Below are 14,023 nucleotides of genomic sequence, written 5' to 3' on the forward strand. Positions count from 1 at the left end.
CCCTATGAACACCACCCTGAATTTTTTTGTATCGCATGATACAAAGCCATATTTTGCACAGATACACTGCAACACACTCAAGGATGTTCATAGAATGATAAATGCATGTTTTTTATTTGTGGGTTGATTGCTAACATACTCCCATGTGTGCATTTGTGTGTGAAGGACCCAGCACCACCTGCACGGAGGACTCCTGCCATAATCAGGGGGTGTGTCTGCAGCAGTGGGAGGGCTTCTCGTGCGACTGTAGCATGACGTCCTATGGAGGCTCGTACTGCAGCGATCGTGAGTTTTCCATTTCCTTTTACTCTCTGCTGGTCAGCTGCTGCCTCTCAGTCAGGTCGCTTATGTGTAGATTTAATTAGGTTTCCGAAGAGTTTTGGTTTTGTTGCCAGCCTTCACCATACAGATAACAAAATTCAGGTTTCTCATTGTCAGATTGCTTCCTTTTTTTTCCTCTTGTTTTGTTGTTTGACTAAAAAAAGTAGCATCAATGGATTTTCTCTTCCAGACAGACATACTGAAGTGGCACCATTTATTTATTTTTATTTCTTCTTTTTTTTTCTTCAGTTCAGAAGCATGTTCACATGTTTAGAAATTCCAAGAGATCCCCATCACATCTGATTTGATCATTAAAGGATGATACACTGGGCTTTCATGAGCACTCTGGCCTCTACCAGACATCATTCCGTGCTGAGGCGCATTTGGGCGTCGCTATGGCGAGGCCGTTGCTAAAACCCACAGGAGAGCGAGAGTGCAGGAAAGAGAAGGAGTAAAAGACAGATGAAAGGTTTGGTAGGAAGAGCTACAAGGTTGTGTTTGAAGTGCTCAGTGCTACCTGGGCTTAGGTAATCAGTAATGGCGAACCGACTTGAACTCGCTTTGTGCGAGCTACCTGCTGAGCCGCTCGGAAAAGTCCTTAAAAAAAGAGTTGGAGGAAAGTCAGCATAAGACTTTCGCCCGACTTCGGCTTGATAATTCTATCGAGCTGGAGTGCGGTGGGAGTTTTGTTGCTAATTCCTTAACGTCTTTTAACCGGCTGATTTATTCCGATGATTAATTGGATCTTAGGCGTCTCCCTTCTGGTATGCCAGACTTAATCTAGAGATAATTGAAAGCCTGGACACACACACACACACACACACCAATTAAAGTTGTGTGACTTTGTCTATTAGAGAAGGGAGTTCCGTTGTGTATTTAGATGTGTTGTCCAGCTATTCTTTTTCCTGAGGTGCTGGAGGGCAATTAATATTCACTGTGCACTAGCGCTGAACCTGCTTTTTTTTTAATGTTAGCATGCCTTCTTAGTTTTGCTTAGTATAGCAGTAAAATTACAACTGAGGGGTATTGTGTCAAGCATGTTAATGAACAGAGATTAAAGCATCGCAATCTGTGGGTACAGCTGAAGACCATCCTAGCGAATAATGCTTATAAAGACTTGGAAAAGAAAAAGAAAGCACCATGAAACACGCATCAGAGAGAAAAGTGCATGGTAATTAGGGGAACCTGTGGATAAATCAGTGGCGGAAAGCTGAGGTTTATTAAGCCGCCTACAGATTATCAGAGGCTTCGAGATTTGACACCTTGGTGCTGCGATAAGGTAAGTTTCAGCTCCAGTTACAATGAAGTCAATATCCAGAGCTATTTAATGTTTATTTAAATGTAAATTTAAAGTTATTTAACTTTAAAGACATACCATGACATTCCGAAACGATGAAAAGTCAAGGTGGAAGCTGGAGTTTTGTGTCCGCTTAAACAATATATCCACAAGGGTGGACGACAACACGGATGACCAAAGGACAAGGACCTTTTTGTTGAGGTTGCATTTAGATATATGGCCATTTTTGATGCTTCAACCTCACTGTAAAAGTGTGAATTTTGCGGTAAGTAAAGCACCATATCTATAGACAGCTTGGTTTACTAATTTATCCAGAATTGTGCATTGTGCAAAAGGAATCCATTTTCAGGTCCTAGCTGAAACAAAATGTGGAAAAGTCTCAGGAGGGCACTTGACTTGTGTTGTAGAGAGCTGGCCATGTGGTAATGGGTCATTCTGGTGTCTGATTCATTGCCCTGGTTTGTTGAATAGTGACCTTGAGAACCCTGGACCCCGCCCCTTAACAGCACATCGTTATCCACACACACACACACACACACACACACGAACAGCTGTAATATTATTATTCAGTGAATGTCTGGTTTGAGCGACGTGTCAATTTGCTCTGCCACAGTGTGAGACACAAGCTCATCTGCAAATAAATTACACACACACGCCTACACGGAGACACGTGCAGAGTCATGTGTACAAGTGTGATTTCACACCCACATCCATACCTCAGAAATGGTGTTAAATAAAAATTAGTATTGCTATTCATCCCTTTCCTGTTCTTTATCTCTCCCTCTATCACTTCACGCTCTGTCCGGTTTTGTCCCCTGTTCCCTCGGAATGTCACATTCGATCCTCTTCGTCTTTCTGTGCTTTTTTCAATTTCATCCTTCCCTTTGTTCATCTCTCTCTTCCCCGAGGTGTCAGGAGGGATGCGGTCAGGCAGAGCTTTGTGTGGTTGTGTGTGTGTGTGTGTGTGTGTGCGTGCTGAAATAAAAAGCTGCGCTAGTGCTCTCATGCATAACAACACAATGACTGCAGATCTATCCGAGTCTCTGTCTCTCCATTTCAATATATATTTTTTTTAAAAAGTGCACACACACACACACACACATATAGACACACACACCTTTTTCATTCCATTCATATCTCACTGCTGTTTGCTTCATTCTCTGTTTCAACACTTTTGTCGAGGCAGAGACCCAGACACATTAGCTGTGGTGCAGACTCGTCTTTTCAGTCCCAGATTTAGCGTCTCCTTACCGAGGTTATACCACAGGGAAGTCGGCGACGTTCTCCATAGTGAAAGCTGATGAGCTCAGACAGGCATGGTGAAAGAGACAGATGAAGAGAGAGGTATTTTAAAGAAGAGGCAGTGGTTTGTGCAGGTGCATAGCTTTCCCGCTGAACGAGTTCAACAGGAGACAAGTTTTCGTCTGTATCGTATGCTTGTTTTGGTTTTAGGTTTTTATTTGCCAGCGTTGTTATGACTAGAAAGCGGCTTTGTACTTATTGATAGCTGATAAGTTGCACCTACATTTTAGCGCATAGGAATCGATACCAAAAGAAAAAGATCTTAAGCAGTTGATTAATATAAGTGATAATCAGAAAGCAATCAAATAAAACCTTGGGTGTTTACTGACTACCGAAATTTCTGATTTACCAAAGAAAAGCTATTTGTGTGTGTGTGTAGTGTTAAAGGGCGGGGTCCAGGGTTCTCAAGGTCACTATTTAAAAACCAGGGCATGTCCACTACCTCATGGCCATCTTTATAACACAAGTCACTTGCATAAGTATTTGCCCCCAGGACTTTTCCACATTTTGTTACACTTGACACACACTGCTTCCTTACTTACGTATCGGAAAAGAGGTGGGGCTACAAGGTGCTGGATGAGAAATAATTCAAAATGGCTGACGACACGATGTTTTCCAAATTAGTTGTGCGATTGGATTTTATGCTTCCTGTTAGTAAAAAATGTCCATTTGAGATCCATTCTACAATGCATACACTAGATTCTAGGGTGCTTAGTGTGTGGTACATCATTTGGGACACAGCTTTAGATAAAGATGGTGTCGGTTTACAGAGGAAATAACAAGTTAAGGAGACAAACGATGGTGATTGCACTATATTTATGGACACGTGCGGAAAATTATATGTTGTCTATTCAGATTCCATTGAAAAGCTGTTGTCCGTATCCATTTTCTGAAAATTATCTAAACGATCAGAAAAGGACGGAGCCATTGATCCGGCCGGCTGTTCTCTGGGAGCTACTAATGACATTTAACCAGCTGGAAATCATACACACAGAAGATCAGACCAGGAGGAAAATGAGCTCTGATTGGCCGAAATCAATTTGTAAATAGTTTTGTTTTTTCTTCCTCACAGCCAGAAACAGCAAAAAAAAAAAAATATCCTTATTAAATTGTTTTGACTAAGTTCATGATTTTCAAAAAGGGTTGAAAAACCAGGAAATTACGAAAATTAAAATAAATATTTTGGTCAGTTGTGTCGTTTTTTTGTTTGTTTGTTTTGGTCTCATGTCAGTGGTTTGCTACAGTAGTCTGACCTAAATGCTGAAGTCAAAAATAAAACAAAATTCCTAGTAAATTTCTACGCAATCTAAAATCTTGAAATATTTTCATTTATTTAAATTCATTTATAAACAAATTCCATATTTATTTATATAACATTTGTTTATTAGATAAATATTTATATTCACAAATAAATTAAATATTGATTTGTGAAAAATACATTGAAATAAAGTAAACATACAATCATTTATGACCATAAATAAATAAAATGCTTGATTGCCTGTTTGTTTAACATTCATTTTTGAAAACAAACATTAATATTTAAATAAATAAATAAACATTTATTCTTTTTTATTTATACAGCATCAATCCAAATACCCATCAGACTCAAACTCAGGAATCTTCAGAAATAAACATTTTATTTATTTTAAAAACATATCTGCAAGTTTTTAATAATTCATTCTTATATTAAACCAGGTATTTTCCAAGGTTTCCATGGATATCCTAGATATTTAAGAGGGAAAAAAAATCAAACTATAGCCACTTCTGGCACACACAATACAGATACAAATACAAATTTTTGTATTTGTACAAATTTGTTTGATGTTCTCCACTCTATCTTAGCCAGTTAGCATATATTGGTAGCTACCAACTATCACTAATAAGAGAGCTTCTTGAATGAACCAGACCTGCCAATCTGCATGAAAATAATGCATTTGATTGTTTATGACTCCTGTCACCGTATCTCTGACGAGTCAACCTCACCGGGTTATCGTGTTGCAGTGACCTCTTCCCAGGATGCCAGAGCCGGCAGTGACCACTCCCTCTGGCGTTCTGTCGCCTCAGGCCCAAATCCTCTTTTAAAAATTATTAAAGCGATGGCTCCTTAAGCGTAGTGCGTCTTAAAGAGCAATTAATGTCACAAGTAATTGCTTCTGGTCCGCTGACTCCTCCAGCTGTTATCACCAAACGCTGGTTCATTCTGCACCCAAAGCTAGAGAGAAAGAGAGAGAGAGCGAAATGGAGAGAGAGAGAAGGGCAGGAACAATGGAAGAGAAAGAGCAATGAGTGAAAGAAAAGAAATGCATGGAAATAAGAGGAGGAAAGCAATTACACGCACTTTGCTGTCCAGTATTGTGAGGGTAAATTGTGTTGTTGATGGTTTATAAAGCACGGTTTATAGCATTCCATTAGCCTCTCTCTCTCTCTCTCTCTCACTGTTGTATTTTTTTCCTCCTCTGTTTGTATGTGCGTATGCAATCACTGCTGACATTTTTTCTTTATTTTTTTGGGCCTAATTAACAGAAAAGGAAGCAGCTCCACATTGTAAATACTGAAAGATTTTGGACTACCCCCACCCCACCCAACCCTCATAGTTCTCCATCATTTTATCCTTAAACATGTGAAACTTTTTTCTTTTTTTTTTTTTAGTTTTCTTCAGCAATCTACAATCTCATCATGAAATTTTCCCAAAATGTGTTCCTAAAAAAATAGGTGAGATGAAATTAAATGTAAGAAATAGAAAAAGGGAAGGGGGGGAAAAAAACAAAAAAACAAAAAAAAAACAAGCTGTGGGTAAAAACCGAAGGTGGATAAAATATCCAGTGATAGAAATCTTTTCATAATTATTTGATCTGTTTTTATTTTGCTCTCTTTGTTTCACCTGAGCGACGATGTTAGACTTTGTCTTTAAGTGCTAAACTAACACAGCTAGCTGACTAGCACCTCAATACACACGAAAATGAGGTCATGCAAGATAAGCAGAAAAGACAACAAAATTGGGTTTTCATTACAGAAACCACATCCTCCTGAACGAATTTATTACTGTAATAGTTAAATTGAGGTCATGAGTCGAGACCATGATGAGAGATATTAGAAATTTAATCTGTTGAAATGTCGGATTTATTCGGAAACTAAACGTGTCCTTGGGGTTTTGAAGGATAAGCTAACCAAGCACTCTTTTGCAATCTACGCAGTATCTGGAAAAAAATAATTTAATATTTTATTCATTAAACAAATAAATTCCATCCTTGAGATAGATAAGTTACATCTCTGATGAAAAATGCTGTCTCAGATTTTGTGATATTTTTTTTTGTTGTTGTTGATTATGTAATCGTCAATTTATACTTTTTTCTTTTTTTTTTTAAACTTAAATGTGTTTATACTTTCCGGGATGGTGTTTTTGTAAGGAGAACTGATTTGTTCTAGCAAGCCTCCGGCTTTTCTTCAGCTCTCAGGCTTGCACGCTTCAGCTGGTTTCGACGTCTCAGTGTTGATTGCTTTGCACTAATTATCGGAAGTTCTGTCTCTCATTTGCAGCCCAAGAATGTCGAACACTTCATTTTATTTTATTCTTCTTTTTTTGGTTAATTTAACTTTTTTTTTTTTTTGCTCAAATCCATGGAAAGTTTTCTGTATGTTGGACATCTCTCATTTGCTTTATTACCGTCTCTCAAATTTTCTGATGGGGAAAAAATAAGTGTTATGGTTGTCGTCCTTGTCCATTTTCCGAGTTTATCTGAACGGTGAGGAAAGGGACAGAGGCATCGATCCGGCCAGCCGTTCTCTGGGAGCTACTAATGACATTTTTGACCAGCTGGAAATCGTACACACAGAAGATGAGAGGATGAGGAAAATGGACTCTGATTGTCCTAAATCAATCTGTAAAGGTTTATTTTTTCCTTCTTCAAGGACGAATGCAAGTAAAATGGATTCTCTGTTTCATCGTGTGGAGTGATAAAGCAAATTCTAGTGTTTTTCTGAAGGAATGACTGAACACAAGTTACATAATTTGATTGATACACCACTTTGCCTTGCAGTAATTATTGTCTCGCTCTCTCTCTCTCTGTCTCCATCTCTCTCTCTTTCTGTCTCTGGCTCTCATTTTGTCTGCCTCCATCACTCTCTTTCTCTTTCTGTCTCAGACTCTCACTTTCTCTGCATCCATCACTCTCTTTTTCTCTTTCTGTCTCAGGCTCTCGCTTTCTCTGCCTCCATCACTCTCTTTCTGTCTCAGACTCTCACTTTCTCTGCATCCATCACTCTCTTTTTCTCTTTCTGTCTCAGGCTCTCGCTTTCTCCGTCTCCATCACTCTCTTTCTCTTTCTGCCTCAGACTCACTTTATCTGTCTCCATCTCTCTTTTTCTCTCTCTCTCTCTTTTTCTTTCTCACTCTCTTTCTCTTTCGGTCTCAGGCTCTCGCTTTCTCTGCCTCCATCACTCTCTCTTTCTCTTTCTGTATCAGTCTCTCACTTTCTCTATCTCCATCTCTCTGTTTGTCTCTTCCTTTCTCTGCCTCCATCACTCTCTTTCTCTTTCACTTTCTGTCTCAGTCTCTCACTTTCTCTGCCTCCATCACTCTCTTTCTCTTTCACTTTCTGTCTCAGTCTCTCTCTTTCTCCTTCAATGTCAGTCTTGCACTTTCTTTCTTTCTGTCTCAATCTCTTGCTTTCTCCATCTCCATCTCTCTCTCTCTCTCTCTCTCACTTTTTCCGTCTTCATCTCTCTCTCTCTCTCTCTCTCTCTCTCTTTCTCTCTCTCTCTCTCTCTCTCTGTTCCAGTCTCTTTCTTTCTGTCTCCATCTCTCTCCCTCTCTCTTTCGGGTGTCAATCTCTTGCTTTCTCTGTGTCAATCTCTCTCTCAGACTCTCAGACTCTTGCTTTCTCTCTCCATCTCTCTCTCTCTCTTTCTGTCTCAGTCTCTTACTTTCCCTGACTCCATTTCTCTCACTCTCTCTCTCTCTCTCTCTCTCTCTCACACACACACACACCCCCACACACATATTCCCCAAATTCATAATTTTCAAATTTCTTACACATTTTACATGACTCAGAATTTGTATTAAACGGATTAGTCAGGATTAGGATTTAATAACCTAATTCACTGCTTTATTATTTTTTTTAAAATAACTTATTAAAATGAAAGTTAGTGTAAGGACTAGAAGTAAAGTTTGTACTTTACGTCAAATCGTTCATGAAATCTGTTTTTTGAGCTTAATCTTAAATTCTGCACATTTACCATCACTTCTTCTTCTTTTTTTTCTTTCCTTTTTTCAGTACTTACTTACTTAGCTACTTATATGAACACACCAAAGTATTTTATTCATATTTTTCTGCCTTTTCTTAAACAATTAAAGAAACTTTTATTTTCATCTATTTACAGCAAGCTCCTGGAACCACTTATTGTATAAATAAACACTCAATCTGTCACCAGCCTCATTTCTGAAGACAGTAAGACAGAAAAACTCAGCTTGTCATGTTACCGAGAAACTTAATTACTGATCTATGTCATAACACAATCCCCTGAATAAAACTGAATATTTTTGTTTTATTATTCATTTCAGTAGTCTGGTGAAGAAACAACCGCTGCAGCTGCTATAACGTAAGTGCTAACATGCACAGAACTTAGCGGTAAAATAGTGATAAACATATGGAAATGTATGGATAGTCTGCCAAAAGTGACATAAGAGGAATAAACACTACAGGAAATTTCACTGATTCCTCATATAGCATGCTCTACACTCTTAAAGAAAGCTTCCACCCTTCCTTCCTTTCATCCATCCATCCATCCTTCTTTCCTTCCTTCCTTCTTTCCTTCCCTCTTTCCATCCATCTTTCCTATTTCCACCTATCCATCCTTCCTTCTTTCCATCTATCCATCCATCCTTCCTTCCTTCCCATCCATCCTTCCTTCCTTCCCTCTCTTCCATCCTTCCATCTTTCATATTTCCGCCTATCCATCCTTCCTTCTCTCTCTTAAAGAAAGCTTCAGCGGGGGTTCCATATAGAACCCTGAGGTCCTAAACATGGTCATTTAACCATTTCTCCACTAAAAGGTCTGTATGGAACATTCGGAAAGCAATGAGCCTTTTATATTAAACAGTTCTAGAATGCCAAGATTGCGTCAGGTGAAATCAGGTGCCAATACTTTCGTATCTCCATGTAGATACCACTGCAGACTGTTTGGAAATTACATGCTTATGAATGACATTTTAGAAAAGAGCAAATAATCGATCCAGCTTGTGAAATAATTGATATACAAACTGAAATGATAGAAATACCATTAAATAAGAGGGAGGAGTTTTGTAGTTGTCGATAGTATAGATGAGTTTTTTGATAACAGTGTTGTTGGAATACATTTATATTGGTAAAGTTGTATGGAAGAAGAAGAAGAAGAAGAAGAAGAAGAAGATGATGATGATGATGAAGAAAGGAGCCCCTGGATTTGAAGAACCTCACTGGGTTCCTTTCACTGAACTCTTCAAAATGTTTCCCCATCCATCCATCCATCCATTCATCCACCTTTCCATCGTTTCATCTGTCCTTTCTTCCATCCTTATTTTCTTCCATCCATCCTACCTTCTTTCCATCCATCCTTCCTTCCATCTATCCTTCTTTCTCCAGTTCCTTCTTTCCATCCAACCATTCATCCCTTCCTTCTTTCTATCCATCCAGCCTTCCCTCTTTCCTTCCTTCTTTTCATCTTTCGATCCATCCATCCAACCATCCATCCATCCATCCATCCATCCCTCTTTCCATCCATCTTTCCTATTTCCACCTATCCATCCTTCCTTCCGTCCTTCCTCCCTCCCTCCCTCCCTGCCACCCTTCCTTCTTTCCTTCCATCCTTCCTTCCATCTTTCCTATTTCCACCTATCCATCCTTCCTTCTTTCCATCCTTCCTTCCATCCATCCCTCCCTCTCCTCCTTCTTTAATCAGAATCTTTGATCTCCTGCTACTGAAACGTATGAGTGGCCATTTTCTCGACACAGGAGATGACATGAACAGATGAAGGCATTTCATTTCCAAGGTGGCCGCCACCTCACCCTGCCTCATCCGTGCGAGTGGAAGCATAGAGCGCAGGATGAGAAAATGAAGGAGAGTCCGAGAGAGAGATTCCTTCTGAATGAGGGAGACGGTTTTAGCCCACCGCAGTACTGTATGTCTTCGACAAGATTTATCTCAGTAAAGGTTACCAAATAAAATAAAAAAGGAAAAAAAGAAACTTTTACAACGTAATGCATTTCATAAGAGCGGATTATCTGAGTGATCCAGAGTGACCCGAGAAAAGGGATATATAACAGAAAACCCTCAGGGGTCTTAGAATCTTTAAATCCCGGTCAACTGTCTGAAATGTGGATGGAGAATGGTTGTAAATCTGTGCTGACCTTTCATAGCGATACCACCAGGGTGGGACAAATCCGGCCTGCTCTGCCATCCACACACACCACCGTCGCCCCCGTTCCCCAACATTTTCCACAATTATGCTGTCAGAGCTAATAACATGTTTCACAGCAGCACTAAAATCCAGTCTTAAGTGGCTAACGGTGGTCATAAATGTCAAATCTGTCTCTTTTAGTACAGGATTTATAGATGGTGGAGTGGAGGGAGATTCCTAAAAAAAGACATGTCAGATTGGTGCGTTGCTTCTTCCCTATTTGTCTCAGAGCCTCGGGGTATCTCAGCGCAGATCTGGCAACCCACAGCGAGCCTGTCCTTTAGGCTTTACTTCATCATTTAAGTTATTTTCATCCTCAGCATCAAAGTCACGCCACTTTCAAAGCCAGTCAGCGGGTCTTGATCACTCTCTCTCCCTCTCCCTCTCCCTCTCCCCCTCTTTGCTTATTTCTGTTATCTATCCACTTCTCTATCCCTTTCTGTCAGTCTCTTTACACATTCTTGCATTCCTTCTTTCCCTTAAGCTTCTTTGTTTATTCTTCTGTCTGTCTGTCTGTCTGTCTATCTATCTATACCTGTCTGTCTGTCTGTCTATCTGTCTGTCTGTCTGTCTGTCTGTCTGCCTGCCTGCCTGCCTGCCTGCCTGCCTGTCTATCTATCTATACCTGTCTGTCTGTCTGTCTATCTATCTGTCTGTCTGTCTGTCTGTCTGTCTGCCTGCCTGCCTGCCTGTCTATCTGCTTTCAACTGTTCAGGCATTTTGCCATGAACATCTCAGTACACTAGATGTAATATTATCCACTCAGTAAATTTACTAGAATTTCCATTTATATCACATGAATAATAATAATAATAATAATAATAATAATGATAAATATGATTTAAAACAATGATTACTGTCCTATAACAGCATGTCCCACAAGGTTTTATTCCTCCCACCACAGGAATATTCCAACGATCGCAAAGTGTTTCCATGTATTAATTATTAACAAACAGCACACTGTACTTTTTTTTATCCATTTATAGTTACATTAAATGATGTGGAACATCTTGAAACAGTCACTTAACTTACAGCAGCTATATAGAGTGCTTCCTTCACCAGCTTTTTATTTATTTATTTATTTATTTATTTATTTATTTATTTATTTATTTTAAATGAAGATCAGACAATCGAGACAGCATATCATGTTAGAGACTCTGGCCTGAAGCTGTAAAGCTGGAGGGAAAAAATAAACCTAAAGAAACAGCTTAACCGTCAGACTAACACTGGAGGCTCCTTTCAAAAACGCAGGTAAAAAAAAAATATATATATTTGTTTGTTTTACCACAATGGATTGCACAAAAATAGCGGTAAAACATGATTTTATTTAAAATTAGATTTGTGATGTAACACTGTCCTTTTTTTTCTCAATATTAAAATAATTAGACCACTTTGATAGGCAAAGCTGAACGAAAGTAGTCTTATATTATACACATCCTTTTAAAATGCTCATCATGCAGAAATATCTAATGCAGATCTATTATATTCTTATCAAATATGGAGACTAGCAGAAGCATTGGAAAGCATTTAGGTCCGATCTCTGGTCATTTCTGACTTGCTTTTACACAGAGGCTAAGCTGTACATGTCTTTATAGGTAGAAACAGCCTTTATTTGTCACATATACATTACAGCACAGTGAAATTCTTTCTTCTCATATCCCATCCTTGGAGGATGGGGTCAGAGCGCAAGGTCAGCCATGATACAGCGCCCCTGGAGCAGAGAGGGTTAAGACAACAGCCAACACCGTCCTTTTCGCTGTTACCACAGAAACAATGACGTATAAGAATAAGTCTGAGATTAAACAAAGTAATTAATAGAAAATTGAACATCACTTCTGACCATTTAGAATCAAGACTATTTTTCTTTGACTAAGATTTTGGCTCATGACAACACTAATGTTTTACCTGACCCTTAAATACACACACACAAAAAAAATGATGCTGGCTTTGTTAATCTTTCTATTATAAACAATTTTGTCACATTTCATTCCCTTTTAAATCCTGCCAGCATTTCAGCTCTAATCTGCACTCACATTAAACCCTTTCATGAGTAATTAACATTAAGTGTGTGAAAATATTTCTTCACCATGGTGATGCCCGGCTACCAGCCAAAAGAAGAAAGAAAGTTTGGTTTTTCTTTCTGTTCTTTCTTTAAGTCTGACTCTTAAATATGGACTCTCTTGACATCGTAGAATTTTATGTTGAAGTTTTAAACAGAAATGCAATCAGTCGAATCTTGCAGTGGTGCCACTTGGGCTTCTGCTAAGGGTTGCGATCCATGTGCATCAGAATGATAAGAAAGGTCAAATATAGACACAATATACATCATACTTTCATTCAAGTTGCATTGAATTGCAACACACAAATCCACACTACCTCAGTCCTGAATCTGCCGTCCCCATTCCCGAAGAATCCCTATAATAAAGATCTTACTACACTCAAAGTTGTTCATGAGCCAATGTAAATAAATTTTGTGGCTCTGCATGGTCAGCGAGAATCAGTACATCCCTACAGGCGACTGTTGTTGTGTTTTTTTTTTCTGCTTCCTCTTTCTGATGGCTGCTTATGTTTTGGTGGAAGCTAATTAATGTGACAGGAGTACACCTGCTTGGTAATGTGTTTTATTGATTTATCCTGATGAAGGCAGCAAGCTGTAACATGTTGGTATTTTAGTCTAATTAAAACTTTCGTTCTTGCTGCGGAGAGAACTCTCGCCACTAATTAGGGTCCTTCACAGTGGATTTGAGTCTCAGATAACAGCGGAACATCTCTATGTGGAAACATATGGTCTCGGATACATTATTCGGCCATTCCTTTGTTTGTTTATGAGCAAGTAAGGAGTCGATTTTTATGTAGGGAAAGTTCTACGTAATTAGATTTGACTTAATTTTGATGGGATTAATGGCCTGGGTGTACTTCATGTACTTAAGGTAACAATGTTTTTCCTGAAATGACGTACCTAAGACTACAAATTTCTATAGACAAGCATTCAACTTTAAGCCTCGGGGGAAAAAATGGTATAGAAAATGCTGACTTAAGACATGTATATTAAAAAACAAATAAAACAAAAAGATCAATATACTTCTGAAACTCTCTTAATATTAATCTAATTTAAACATGAATAGTCCTATTTGGAATTGTCACATAATTTGTTTGAATCTAATTCAACACTCATTCTTCACGTGCGTATGAAACGACTCTTGATAGAGCATGTCCGAATTATCTTTCATAATGAACTAGAAGCACAGCGATAGAAATCGTAAGGCTTAGTCTTACTTGATAAATACTTTACCTATTACTGCAGCAAGTGATTAGACAAGACATGAAATATATTCATAAATAATTCATTTTCTTTTTTATTTAACAGCTAATTGTTGCTACAGGATATTAAATCGAGTTTATAAAATTATTTAATATAAAATGTGTGCATAGGATGTAAGCTAATTAATTTTATTTTTTTACATTTTTTTATTTTGAATTATTAAATAAAAAAATTTAAATCATTTGACATTTGAGTGACAGTTTAAAGAATAAGCTGAGCAAGCACTCATCTGCTTCACTTAGACCTCAATGGAATGTTTGCTTATCTCAAGAATAATAAAATAAATAAGTAATAAAAAATAAATAAATAAATAAATAAATAAATAAATAAATAAATAAATAAATAA

The 14,023-nt window shown here is 38.2% G+C and overlaps 1 protein-coding gene across 16 annotated transcripts in view; it reads left to right on the forward strand.

The window, feature by feature from the left end:
• Positions 1-14,023, forward strand: part of nrxn2b (neurexin 2b) — a 599,225-nt gene that overhangs the window by 367,591 nt on the left and 217,611 nt on the right. For all 16 annotated transcript variants that reach the window (XM_058384467.1, XM_058384477.1, XM_058384475.1 and 13 more), the window contains one exon: positions 166-285. In XM_058384467.1, coding sequence (XP_058240450.1) covers positions 166-285 — 120 coding nt within the window. The remainder of the gene's footprint in view (positions 1-165; positions 286-14,023) is intronic.

Source organism: Hemibagrus wyckioides, linkage group LG29 (genome assembly GCF_019097595.1).
Source record: "Hemibagrus wyckioides isolate EC202008001 linkage group LG29, SWU_Hwy_1.0, whole genome shotgun sequence".
NCBI lineage: Eukaryota > Metazoa > Chordata > Actinopteri > Siluriformes > Bagridae > Hemibagrus > Hemibagrus wyckioides.